This window comes from Mytilus edulis, chromosome 12, assembly GCF_963676685.1.
Source record: "Mytilus edulis chromosome 12, xbMytEdul2.2, whole genome shotgun sequence".
NCBI classification, from domain to species: Eukaryota; Metazoa; Mollusca; class Bivalvia; order Mytilida; family Mytilidae; genus Mytilus; species Mytilus edulis.
In genome coordinates, this window is record NC_092355.1 from 31,972,210 (window position 1) to 31,985,736 (window position 13,527).

Here is a 13,527-nt window from a genome sequence, read left to right on the forward strand (position 1 = left end):
TCGATCAATTTCCAAATGTTCTTCCCCGTAATCCAACTCGAATTTAAAGCAATTTTTTCTATTTTAACATTTGATCGAATATGGTAGAAATATACTAGGAACATAACTATGAACCATAATATAAGCAACCGAAAACCGACCATAAGGTTTTAGAAATGAGAAAAACATGACCTAGTTCTACATTAACTCAATTATGTCCATGATAGATGAGATAAAAGTATTTGTACTTTATCACGTTACAACATGAATTAAAATAAGCAAAACAATATCTAAATCTTACAATTCACCAATAAATCTGACATTTATAGTCACATTATGTTGCATTTTAAAGTTATTTTTTTTTCAGAGAACCTAGATGAATTTTAGTAGACGTAAAATTTGAAATGAAACGTAAAATAAAAAAAAAATCGAATCGGAGAGTCACGTACCAGAGACAAAACACATCAAACGAAGGGAAAACAATTGTTAACTTGTTAGTAATAAATTATATAATAATTCAATCATTTTGTTTTCGTAATCCCCTCCTACATTTAAACTAACATATGATGAAACGCATGTACAGAAAAATATGTATCTTTCTTTAGATAATTACATGGCGAAATAATTCATACAAGAAAAATATAAATATCTTTTATTATAACTAGATCTTTCGTATCATCATCACCGATGTCTTCACGTAATGACCACTTATATGATACCAGTACCAATGATCTTTAGATGGTCTGTTTAGAGCACTATGTAAACATTTTTTAAACCACCACGGTCCTTCACTCTTGGCGCAGTTGATACTGTGTAAATCATTATCCCTGTCAACAGTACTGAATTTCATTCCGTTGTGGTAGCTCAACGAATCTCCTTAAATTGAAATATATATTACGTCGTTTATATTCCAAGAATAAAACATAAAAAAATTTGCCTGACCGTTGACGATATCATATTTGCACACTAAATACGAGCACATTTTTTCGTATGTAATATATGTTACCGTAAGTGTAATTGTATCTTCATCGGAGTATGTGTAGTTTATTTATTTCTTTAAGAAACTGCTTTTGTTGAGTCAGTCAGTAATGACAATTCTTTTTATTGCAATGTTACTTTACATAGTTTGTATGCTTAGGATTGAAATTTTACTAACTATCGTGCATGTTGACAATATTAGTCTTTGCCATAATGCACGAGGACAGAACATTTAAAAATCCCAAAAACAATACAAGTGATGAAGAAATGATAATATAAAAAACTGAAATTAGAGCGAAACTCGACAAGAAAATATAAATATATAGAATCGTAATTCAATTGAAAGAAACATATTTATTAAATAACAATATTAATGTAAAGAGATAATTATTATATTCCGTTTAAATTGAGCTTGAATTATGATGTTGCATTGTTAACAACAATGGTCTTACCTGCATCACCGCTATAACCTCCAATCGTCAGCTTGTACTGTGAGGCTGCATCTCCAACAACAAATGTCGTGTATGTAGCATATTTCTTATTGTTCTTCTTATCAGTGAGATTTATTCTCAGCTCGTATGTACCACTGGACGTCAAACGGTGTACATGTTTGTTGCCTTAATAATTACATTAAATGTATGTATCATTATAATACGTTATGTTAATTGGCTAACATCAATCTCGCGTTATTTTGAAATTAACATTTATTTCTAAAAGAATTATAACATTCCTGATTACACACGTTTCCACAATAAAGTGCACGGGTAAATAAAAGAAAAGCTTGATTGTAATAGTGTTTTCATGATCATATACATGTAGCGAAAAAAATGTAATTATAAGTATTGAATGCTTCTTTTAGTAATTTCATATGGTTGTAAAATTGTTGACCGTGCACACATTTTAAGCTTCATACAAAATGTAGTTCGATCAACGCTTTTACATCCCAATGAATTTACGAAAAAGAAACATTCAATTTTTTAATAAAGACGTATAACCATGAACAAGTTGTTTTCATACATATGTTACAATTAAAAACATCGTTTTGAGTATATGACAGGCGTTAACGTGAGACGAATTGATGAACTTTATAGGTTGTTTATAGTTATTCGATAATGATAGCCTTACTGGCAACATTTCAAACAAAAAGTGAATCAGAACATGTCACCTGTTCCAAGTTACAAGATTGCTACATGTATGCATATTTATTTTTCACACTAATGATAGTTAAAAAAAGATCGTTTTCTAAAAAAAAATAATAAATCTATCCAATTATCGACATTGCTTATAATGAAATACAAAAATGTTGGTCGGGAGAACTGACATCGAAGACGCTTTAATCATATGTTATAATACTTATTGGTTATATGTTTTAAATATACATACCAAGCCAATATTCTCCATTGACGTTACCGAAACCATTTTCACATTCAGTCCAATTTCTCTGGAAGTTAACGGAATCGTCATATCTTTTCTGGATAATCTTCAAAGAAGTTATGAGATAAGATATTTAAACTAAAATATCAAGCAAAAACAATAGATTTAAATATGTAATGAAACTCATTCCTATCGACATTTTGCAATCAACCCCAATTTACAAAATGTAACAGAATTCAGAAAATCAGATTGTTAAGTTTATTTTTTTAATTCTGATGTCGTTTGAAAGATCTTATTATGCGCTGTCTTTTTGAAAGTTTTGATATGAGTAAACAACTCATCAGTAAACTGACAGATTGTGTTGTGTGTTTTCTTGTATACTAGTATACAATTTAATGATAAACTCAGAAGAGAGTTAAGGCCCCTAATGGGTGTCTTTTATATCAGTAGAAAGACGTAACAATAAGCATCAAAGATTTGATGTATTTAGATAAAAAGTATTTGATATTCTTAATGTGATTTGTAATATATAAATATAATCTACAACCCTTAATGAAAAATTTGCAAAATTGAAAAATCATTTCTATTCAATTTTGTTTTACCTTTTCATGTTATTAGAGTCATATGAAACCGCAAATTAAAAAAAATGATTCATATGTTTTTTTTATAACTAAATGGATAGTTTTCATTATAAAACTTATGTACACATACTTTTTCTGAAGACGAATTTAGAAGAAGCAATTCACTGTCATATTTTCCGTATGCAAGTGACATCTGCATGACACTTCTTTGTAGAAAGTTCTTTGATTTCTCCAAATTTAGAAGAAGCAATTAACTGACATATTTTCCGTATGCAAGTGACCTTTGCATGACCCTTCTCGTAAAAATCCTGTGATCGCAGTTCGCATTTGTCTGTCATTGAAATAAACTATTATTTTCTGATTGTACATATTATACATGTGCTCAATATCCATTCTTCGTTGTTGATTGTTTACTATAAGGCGACAATCGGTAAACTACGGCTTATATACACGACAATTGATTAGCTGCCATATTTTCACACCATAACAGACAGAGAGAAAAAAAATTGACGATTATACGATATGTTTGCGTAAAAAATGATACAATTGTGCACTGGAGACTAAGTTTATGATATATACATGTATTGGTTCAAGAATTTCATATGACTTTAATATACTTATCGGACAAACAATTATCATATTTAATTATGTTTTCAGATTTCTTATTATTCTTTATGTAGTATATTGAACATGCAATATCGAAAGACAGTAGGAGTTAAATTTTCTTTGTTTTGAACCGCTCGCACTTATTCTATTGTTTAATATATACTCATAACATAATACAAAATTCTAGAATATATAGAAACAGACTTCAAAGTGAGCCTGGCGAGAACAGTTTGCTCTACATTGATATCATATTTGAAAAAGTACGCACTGTCCATCCCCCACCGTCTGTATCCATATCACAATAAGCTTTTACTCCTTCTGTTTTCTTGGGGAATATTTGGTAGACACCTGAGGTTGCTTTATATTTCTTAATCTCAGTGCAGTCCTTTGCAGACATTCCACATATCCCTGCAATTTATTGAACGTATTTATTTTCATTTTTATCCTTCTTTTTGTAAACAAAAATCATAGATATCTAGAGTTTCTTTATCTTTTTTTTTATCTTTTTTTCTTCTGTCTTTCTTTTTTACCTTCATAATAATAAAAAGACATATTGACATAATAAAAAGTCGATGTGTTTTAATTACCTTTGACTTCATGTTTTAACAGCCTGACTATCCTTGAAATTTCCTTTTCGCCACGAGACTCTATAAAATTAATATTCAAAATGTTAGCCGAATCTGTTGATTCATTATTACTCAATTTAAGCATGCTTGTTTATGCCTTTTGTTGAGAAGTAAATAAACACATTGCATTGCCTTTTTTTGAACGAATTCCTGAAATAAAGCCTCTACATCAACGACTTGAGTATATTCAGTCCTGTCTTCTGAAATGTTTATTTTTTTTATATTGTTCCCATTGTTGTTACCACAATTCCGTCCTCTTTTCAGAACGACGGGATACACATTTGGAGTTGAATGCTGTATTGTTAGTCTTATATTTTCTTACTGTAATATTTCCAGTTTGTTTTACCTCTGAACTTAAATAGCCTTTTGTGTAATTCGAACCTTCGGGAAAGTTTTATTTTTATTTTGGTATCTTTCCCCTCTGTTTTAAACCGTCAACCTTTTCTCTAACTTACATTCGCAACTAAATATTAATATGGTGTCTGATGAATAACACTAACACTACCGATTGTTTACACCGGATGCTAGCATATAATTTCATAAGATATTAGCTTGAAATTATATTATATAATATATATTACACGTCGAAGAGCTGTTTACATGTATACGCAGGATGGAGCTAATCCCAAACTGTTTTTAATAATAAACAATATATTTGTGAGAGTATGGAATGATTTGCTGCAAGACTTCTGATACATTTCGAGTTATAATAAAAATTGTTACTATTTCAATTAATGGGTCGTCAGTGGTGTTCGTTATAACATTTTTTTTTTATCATCCACAGCCTAACACTGTTTCTATTTCTAGTGCAAAGACTTCTTTACGTTTGCTCTGATGCAATATTTCAATTTGTTGATCTACTTTTCCGATGTATAAACCTCTAAGGAAAATATGTATATTATATATATATACATGTATATGTAAAGCTTACACAATTATACTGACCTTCTAGGATCCATTTTATATCATTCTTCAACTGTTTGTTCATCTTTACTACATCTTTATACACCGCCATATCTATTAAAAAGACAGTATTTGAATATGACACAAATACAGTTATCCCTTTTAATCTAATACAATTTGTTTTACATAAGTGGATTTTTATCAATGCATTGCTCTACTTGTTTAGTATCAATCAGGTCGTGAGTAGATTTTAAGTGTTTTTGTTTTGGTATTACAGAGTTTTTGTATGGTTGTTTGTCAAAGAGAGCGAATATACAACCATGGCAAAGGGATCAATTGAAAATCAGGAGGCGTCAGACAAACAACTTTAATGTATGACAGTGCCTGTTATAGGAATTTTGTAACTTAAACGCACGTCTTGTGTACACAATTTTAACTCTGGTATTTTTATGAGCACGGTATTAACGATCATAAACTGGGTCAAACTCCTGTGCTACAAGGGGTAATTAGTAACTAGTCCAAATATGCACTCATTGTGCTGCTCTGTATTTTTTTTTATTAGCGGTAAACACTCTGAGGCTGACCTTATGAGCCGAATATCTTTGCCTTTAGTCGGTTGATTTAATGTACATTTGTTCGTCGGTGTCAGTCTATTCGGAAAGACTCCATGTTTTCCTTTAAATGCCTTGTGTTAAATGTTGTCGTTATGTTGCATACGTTTTGATCGTATGCTCAAACTTTATTTTATTGATCCTTTCTCATTTTCAAAATCTCTTAACTTGGCGCTTTCGACAAGATATTTTAAAAGTAAAAAAATAAATTAAAACATATACACATAAAAAATATCATATACTTACTTTTAAGTATAGATTGTGTATCTTTCTTAAGTTGTGTAACGTCTCTGTCTTCATTTTCATGCAGACATATTCCTATCAATTAAAGTAGTTATGATATTTCAATATGAAATCAATCTTAAAGCGTTTATTTTGATTTAAATAAAATAATGGAATTTTTTTTTTAGTATTTTGAATCTTGTTTTTCTATATATAATACTTAAACAACCTCCGTTAATGTAATTATATTTGTGACAAGTTGTTTTAAAGAAGAGCTTTTTGTTTGTCATATGACACCCTAAGTGTAATATATCAACGATTTAAAAAGCAACATTAAACGCAAGCCTCTGATATCAGATGGAAAATATAAAGCTCAAACATATCAAACGAATTGAAAACACTTGTCATATTTCCGACTTGACATTCAAAATTGTAAGAATAGACCCCAAATCTAATCTAATTACATGTATGTCATGATGGATCAATTAAGCGAAAATAAAAACATAAAATAGTAATGTTTTTTTTCTTCTGTCACATCTTTTAAGATAAAAAATAAAACATCCGTATAGATGTTCAAAAATAAAGATGAACTTTAAAAATTAAAATATAGTTATACTTGCAAAGCAGAGGAGTTTCTGCATGTTTCAGGTTGAAATATTTTTTAAAAGCGATAATCCTCTTGACATATATTCCCCCTCTCTGATCAGCAGTATATTATTTAATAAAAAAAAATATTGACGCAATGTTATTCAAACTTTGCATGCTTCACATTGGAATAAACATTAGAGGGTTTCTCGAAAGATGTACCACTAGTTATGAACATACAAAAGGATCCAAAAACGGTAATTGTACCTTGTAATTCGTGTAAAATATCATCAACTCTAGTCTTCTCCTCTGATTCTCTATATGTTCTCAAACCTGAAATTAAATTTGATATCTAAAAGTGTGTTTTGTATTTAAGTTATCTTCACGTGCCATGGATATGCCATAGCGGAAACGTTTTTAATCAATCCAAATCAGATTCGTTTACTTATGTAACTGCCTAAATTAAAATGTTGTCAATATGTATTTTCCTTTATATTTTTATCTATTATTGACCTGTTGCACCCATAACAAGATACCTTTTAAAATTATTTTTAATCTTTGTTGTTAAATTTGTTAAGCCTTAGCTACAAATGTTCACATCATCTTACATTTTTTTTTCATCCGTCCAATTACAAATAAGCATTTGCACATGTTGTAATACACCCCATACAAGTTATCGCACCCCCTGACTTTTCTAACATATGCATATTTTATCAAAGGCTGTCTCTGGTACTGAAGATAGAAAATAATTAACTTTCGATGCTTATAAATAGAAAGGATCCATCGCTTCTTCCCAAAAGACAAATACTGAAATAAGCAAATGTAAAAAAAACAAGGCTTTGAGCTTAAGTAGTGAAAACAGTTAAATGACAGTTGTAAATAACTGCAGTTTATTGATTTTGCCTGTTTAAGATGTATCGATACTTATTACTAAAAATGGCGAAACCAAAGTATTTAATGTTATTTGATATCGTATTTTTACTGTTGTATCTATTACTTCCCAATTGGTATTTTTATTCATCGTCTTGTAATATACAGTACTTGCAACCTTAGGCGTTACTGTTTTAGCGATCAATCAGCGGTCATCGATCAGTCACCGATCAGTCAAGTTCGCGTCAAACTCACGTCAGCAATCCGTCAGACTTATAGTAAATGTAATTGACTGATCGGACTGATCGGACGGATAGTACCGATTGACCTTACTGACGGATTGAACTTTAATGCGTCACATGATATACTAATACAAATTACGGAATCTTAGTTTCGTTTAATTTAATCAAAATGGTGAACCGTGAAATACCAACGTTCAAGTACAACTTGATACAGTTTTTTATTAATTATATAGCAAAGTTTTATGAATTGAAATGAAAAGAAATGTACAGATAAAATCTAAATTAAAATATTATCATTAAAGAATGGTCTTTTTCATTTTTATTTAGGTTATATTATATTTTCAAACGCGGCAAGTTCTAAAACAGTGTCTATATCAGTCGCGATTTTGATTTTATTATATTCCATAAATACTCCAGAAAACGAAATGAATGGATCAGTTATTGAAAATTTTAGTCTATTATTTTCAATACTTTAAATTTTTGTATTCTTATCATCATAAAATTCAGTAAAAACACTTATCACAATCACGGCCTTTCTATATTCTTGTCACAATCAAAGCCTTTAAAATAACAAATTACAAAATATGCTGTTTTTTTTTAACAAGAAATATCAATAATTTGCAAACAACATTACATTATATTTTACTGATAGTCTTTTTTGCCTTATTAAAAAATAACCATTCCTAAACAATAAAAAGTTCAAAAATCCAAAGGTGGTCATAATATTCTATGAAAATGAAGAATAATTTCATGTTTGTTCAACAAAAACAAAACGTTAACTTTAAGGTGTCAGACCACCAATTACTCCCTCCAATTTAGAACGTATGTAAAAGTAGCCCTACTCTGACACAAAATAGTGCTTTTGATGTCCTTGTTTACTTGAACTAACCAACAATTTTGCAGAAATGAAACTTTTGGTGAAAGAGAAACATATCTAGATCATTTTGAGCCAAAATTTACTTGTCTGTGAGTTTGCATTAAAAATTGTGGATTAATGCGCTCCATAGTATACTAATTTTCGATTTCCAGAAAACCAGGTTTTTTTTTTGGAGTACCTCTGTTTAAAGGTCAGTTATTTTGTAAGAAGGCTTTAAAGGTATGGTGAAAATTGGCATGTAGAAAGCTGATACATGTACAATTAAGGATATACCTGGTTTCTATGAAGTTAAACTTAAGGTAAAATATTTAGAAAGCTGTGAAAATTGCAAAATTTGGTTGAACAGATAGGGATTTTTAATTTTATTCTTGAATTATCATATCAAATATATTTATAACAACTCATTGCAATTGAAGTTACAATATTTTCAAATATGAGAAGGAATATTTGCATTTTCAAAAGTACATAAATCCAATGACGGTCAATAATTTCAATAAAATATAGAAATATTTGCATTTTAGGCAACGCCTACAAAAATTTAGTATCTTTTTCATTAAAGTAAACATAATTCATGAAGAACAACCAATCCTGATGAACAAAAAGTACTGAAATCATACGGCGGTTAATAATTTGTATCAAAATAAAGCAATAACTGCATTCTTATTCCACAAAAAAAAAAGTTTAAGTATTTTAATTCTTATTATATCCTATTCTAATTAAAAGACTTGTCTTGAGATGTTAAAAATAACTGATTTTCAATAAAATAGTTTCATTTTTGATAAAAAGAAGAATAATTTGGGTTATTTCAAATAATGCGAATAAAATTTTAGTACGATTTTTCTGACATTCTTTTAATTCTATTGAAAACTACCTACTCCAAACTATAAAAAGTACAAAAATCCAATGGCGGTCAATAATTTCAATAAAATGAAGAAATATTTGCATTTTAGGCAACGTGTACAAAAATTAAATACCTTTTTCCTTAAAGTAAACATACTTTATGAAAAACAACGAATCATGATGAACAAAAAGTACTGAAATCATATGACGGTTAATAATTTGTATCAAAATAAAGCAATAACTGCATTCTTATTCCACAAAAATAAAAGTTTAAGTATGTTAATTCTTATTATATCCTATTCTTATTAAAAGACTTGTCTTGAGATGTTAAAAATAACTGATTTTATATAAAATAGAATCATTTTTGATAAAAAGAAGAATAATTTTGGTTATTTTAAATAATGCGAATAAAATTTTAGTATGATTTTTCTGACATTCTTTTAATTCTATGAAAAACAACTTACTCTAAACTATAAAAAGTACAAAAATCCAATGGCGGTCAATAATTTCAGTAAAATATAGAAATATTTGCATATTAGGCAACGCGTATAAAAATTTAGTATCTTTTTCATTAAAGTGAACATACTTTATGAAGAACAACCAATCCTGATAAACAAAGAGTACTGAAATCATATGGCGGTTAATAATTAGTATCAAAATAAAGCAAAAAAAAAAGGTTGAAGTATTTTAATTCTTATTATATCCTAATCTTATTGAAAGACTTGTCTTGAGATGTTAAAAATAACTGATTTTAAATAAAATAGTATCATTTTTGATAAAAAGAAGAATAATTTTGGTTATTTTAAATATTGCAAATAAAATTTAAGTATGATTTTTCTGACATTCTTTTAATTCTATGAAAAACAACTTACTCTAAACTATAAAAAGTACAAAAATCCAAGGGCGGTCAATAATTTCAGTAAAATATAGAAATATTTGCATTTTAGGCAACGCGTATAAAAATTTAGTATCTTTTTCATTAAAGTAAACATAATTTATGAAGAACAACCAATCCTGAAGAACAAAAAGTACTGAAATCATACGGCGGTTAATAATTTGTATCAAAATAAAGCAATAACTGCATTCTTATTCCACAAAAAAAGTATTTTAATTCTTATTATATCCTATTCTAATTAAAAGACTTGTCTTGAGATGTTAAAAATAACTGATTTTCAATAAAATAGTTTCATTTTTGATAAAAAGAAGAATAATTTGGGTTATTTAATAAAATGGGAATAAAATTTTAGTATGATTTTTCTGACATTCTTTCAATTCTATTGAAAACTACCTACTCTAAACTATAAAAAGTACAAAAATCTAATGGCGGTCAATATTTTCAGTAAAATGAAGAAATATTTGCATTATAGGCAACGCGTACAAAAATTAAATACCTTTTTCCTTAAAGTAAACATATTTTATGAAAAACAACCAATCCTGATGAACAAAAAGTACTGAACTCATATGACGGTTAATAATTTGTATCAAAATAAAGCAATAACTGCATTCTTATTCCACAAAAATAAAAGTTTAAGTATTTTAATTCTTATCATATCCTATTCTAATTAAAAGACTTGTCTTGAGATGTTAAAAATAACTGATTTTAAATAAAATGGTATTATTTCTAATAATATCAAAAATAGTTTTGGTAATTTTAAATAATGCGAATAAAATTTTAGTATGATTTTTCTGACATTCTTTTAATTCTATGAAAAACAACTTACTCTAAACTATAAAAAGCACAAAAATCCAATGGCGGTAAATAATTTCAGTAAAATATAGAAATATTTGCATTTTAGGCAACGCGTATAAAAATTTAGTATCTTTTTCATTAAAGTAAACATACTTTATGAAAAACAACCAATCCTGATGAACAAAAAGTACTGAACTCATATGACGGTTAATAATTTGTATCAAAATAAAGCAATAACTGCATTCTTATTCCACAAAAATAAAAGTTTAATTATTTTAATTCTTATTATATCCTATTCTAATTAAATGACTTGTCTTGAGATGTTAAATTTAACTGATTTCAAATAAAATAGTATCATTTTTGATAAAAATAAGAATAATTTTGGTTATTTTAAATAATGCGAATAAAATTTTAGTATGATTTTTTCTGACATTCTTTTAATTCTATGAAAAACAACTTACTCTAAACTATAAAAAGCACAAAAATCTAATGGCGGTAAATAATTTCAGTAAAATATAGAAATATTTGCATTTTAGGCAACGCGTATAAAAATTTAGTATCTTTTTCATTAAAGTAAACATACTTTATGAAGAACAACCAATCCTGATAAACAAAAAGTACTGAACTCATATGGCAGTTAATAATTTGCATCAAAATAAAGCAATAACTGCATTCTTATTCCACAAAAAAAAAAGTTTAAGTATTTTAATTCTTATTATATCCTATTCTAATTAAAAGACTTGTCTTGAGATGTTAAAAATAACTGATTTAAAAAAAATTAGTATCATTTTTGATAAAAAGAAATATAATTTTGGTAATTTTAAACAATTGAGAACAAAATTTTAGTATGATTTTTCTGACATTCTTTTAATTCTATGAAAAACAACCTAATCTCAACTATAAAAAGCACAATTACCAATAGCGGTCAATAATTTCAGTAAAATATAGAAATAATTAGATATAGGCAACGCCTATAAAAATTTAGTATCTTTTTCATTAAAGTAAACATACCTTATGAAGAACAACCAATCCTTATAAACAAAAAGTACTGAAATCATATGGCGGTTAATAATTTGTATCAAAATAAAGCAATACCGTAACTACATTCTTATTCCACAAAAAAAAAAAGTTTAAGTATTTTAATTCTTATTATATCCTATTCTAATTAAAAGACTTGTCTTGAGATGTTAAAAATAACTGATTTAAATAAAATAGTATTATTTCTAATAATATCAAAAATAGTTTTGGTAATTTTAAACAATTGAGAACAAAATTTTAGTATGATTTTTCTGACATTCTTTTAATTTTATGAAAAACAACCTAATCTCAACTATAAAAAGCCCAATTACCAATGGCGGTCAGTAATTTCAGTAAAATATAGAAATATTTGCATTTAGGCAACGCCTATAAAAATTTAGTATCTTTTTCATTAAAGTAAACATACTTTATGAAGAACAACCAATCCTGATAAACAAAAAGTACTGAAATCATATGGCGGTTAATAATTTGTATCAAAATAAAGCAATAACTGCATTCTTATTCCACAAAAATAAAAGTTGAATTATTTTAATTCTTATTATATCCTATTCTAATTAAATGACTTGTCTTGAGATGTTAAAATTAACTGATTTCAAATAAAATAGTATCATTTTTGCTGCAACCAATTTTATTATAAATTAACGTGTAAATTAATGTGTCTTCGTAGAGGTCCGCGTTCATCGATTGTAAACACTGTTGAGTTCAGTTTACATAAGAATTTTAAATATATACGCATCCGTTCGATCCGTGCATAAATTTAATTTACTAATCGATCGATGACCGTTGTCACGGTAACTCTCACATAGGTTATTTGACTTATCTGACGGATCCTATGGGTCACCGATCACTCATCGATCAGTCAAACATCCGTCACCGATCATTCACCGATCAGTCAAGTTCACGTCAAACAATAACGCCTAAGGTTGCAAGTACTGTACCATAATAAAAACTGTAATCCAAACAATTTCGTGAAATTTAAACAAAAAAAAAAATTACCAAGTGACGTAGCTCAACTATGTGCATTCTTATTACATGATAACACATAAAATTATCCTACCTTCTCTGTCTTTTGATTCCAAGGAAAAAGTTACGACGAACAGAAGTGACAACACGATAAGCATCTTGAACATATTGAGAAAATGATGTTCCTCAACAAACGAGACAGTGAAATTGTTGTATTCAAATAAAAAAAAATATCATTTGATATAAAATGGTTTTGTTGCATGTTAACTTTTTTCAAAACGTATTAAATTTCACAGGTATCCAGATGGTGCATTCTTTTTTACATTAACTCAGCAGATTTTTTTTTTATTATTTGAAAGTTTTGATTGCAGAAATAAAACATTACAAATAATTTTTCATAATTTTTAAATAATATAAAAATTAAGGAATAAAAGTACAAATTGTCGGAAGCATTAAAGTTTCATTAATAATTTTGCACAATCGACTTCGTTCATATCTTTTAAGCACAATAGTCAACACTTCTGTGTTGTAATGAAGTATAA

The 13,527-nt window shown here is 27.9% G+C and overlaps 1 protein-coding gene across 1 annotated transcript; it reads right to left on the reverse strand.

The window, feature by feature from the left end:
- Nucleotides 1–616: 616 nt before the first annotated feature.
- On the reverse strand, nucleotides 617–13,187 carry LOC139499521 (fibrinogen-like protein A). Its single transcript, XM_071288231.1, has 9 exons — nucleotides 13,080–13,187; nucleotides 6,733–6,798; nucleotides 5,905–5,976; nucleotides 5,090–5,161; nucleotides 4,106–4,165; nucleotides 3,787–3,926; nucleotides 2,341–2,437; nucleotides 1,410–1,574; nucleotides 617–855 (listed from the first exon to the last, which is right to left on the reverse strand). The coding sequence occupies exons 1-9, from the start codon at nucleotides 13,150–13,152 to the stop codon at nucleotides 641–643; spliced, it is 960 nt and encodes a 319-aa protein (XP_071144332.1). The 5' UTR covers nucleotides 13,153–13,187; the 3' UTR covers nucleotides 617–640.
- Between the last annotated feature and the right edge of the window lie 340 nt (nucleotides 13,188–13,527).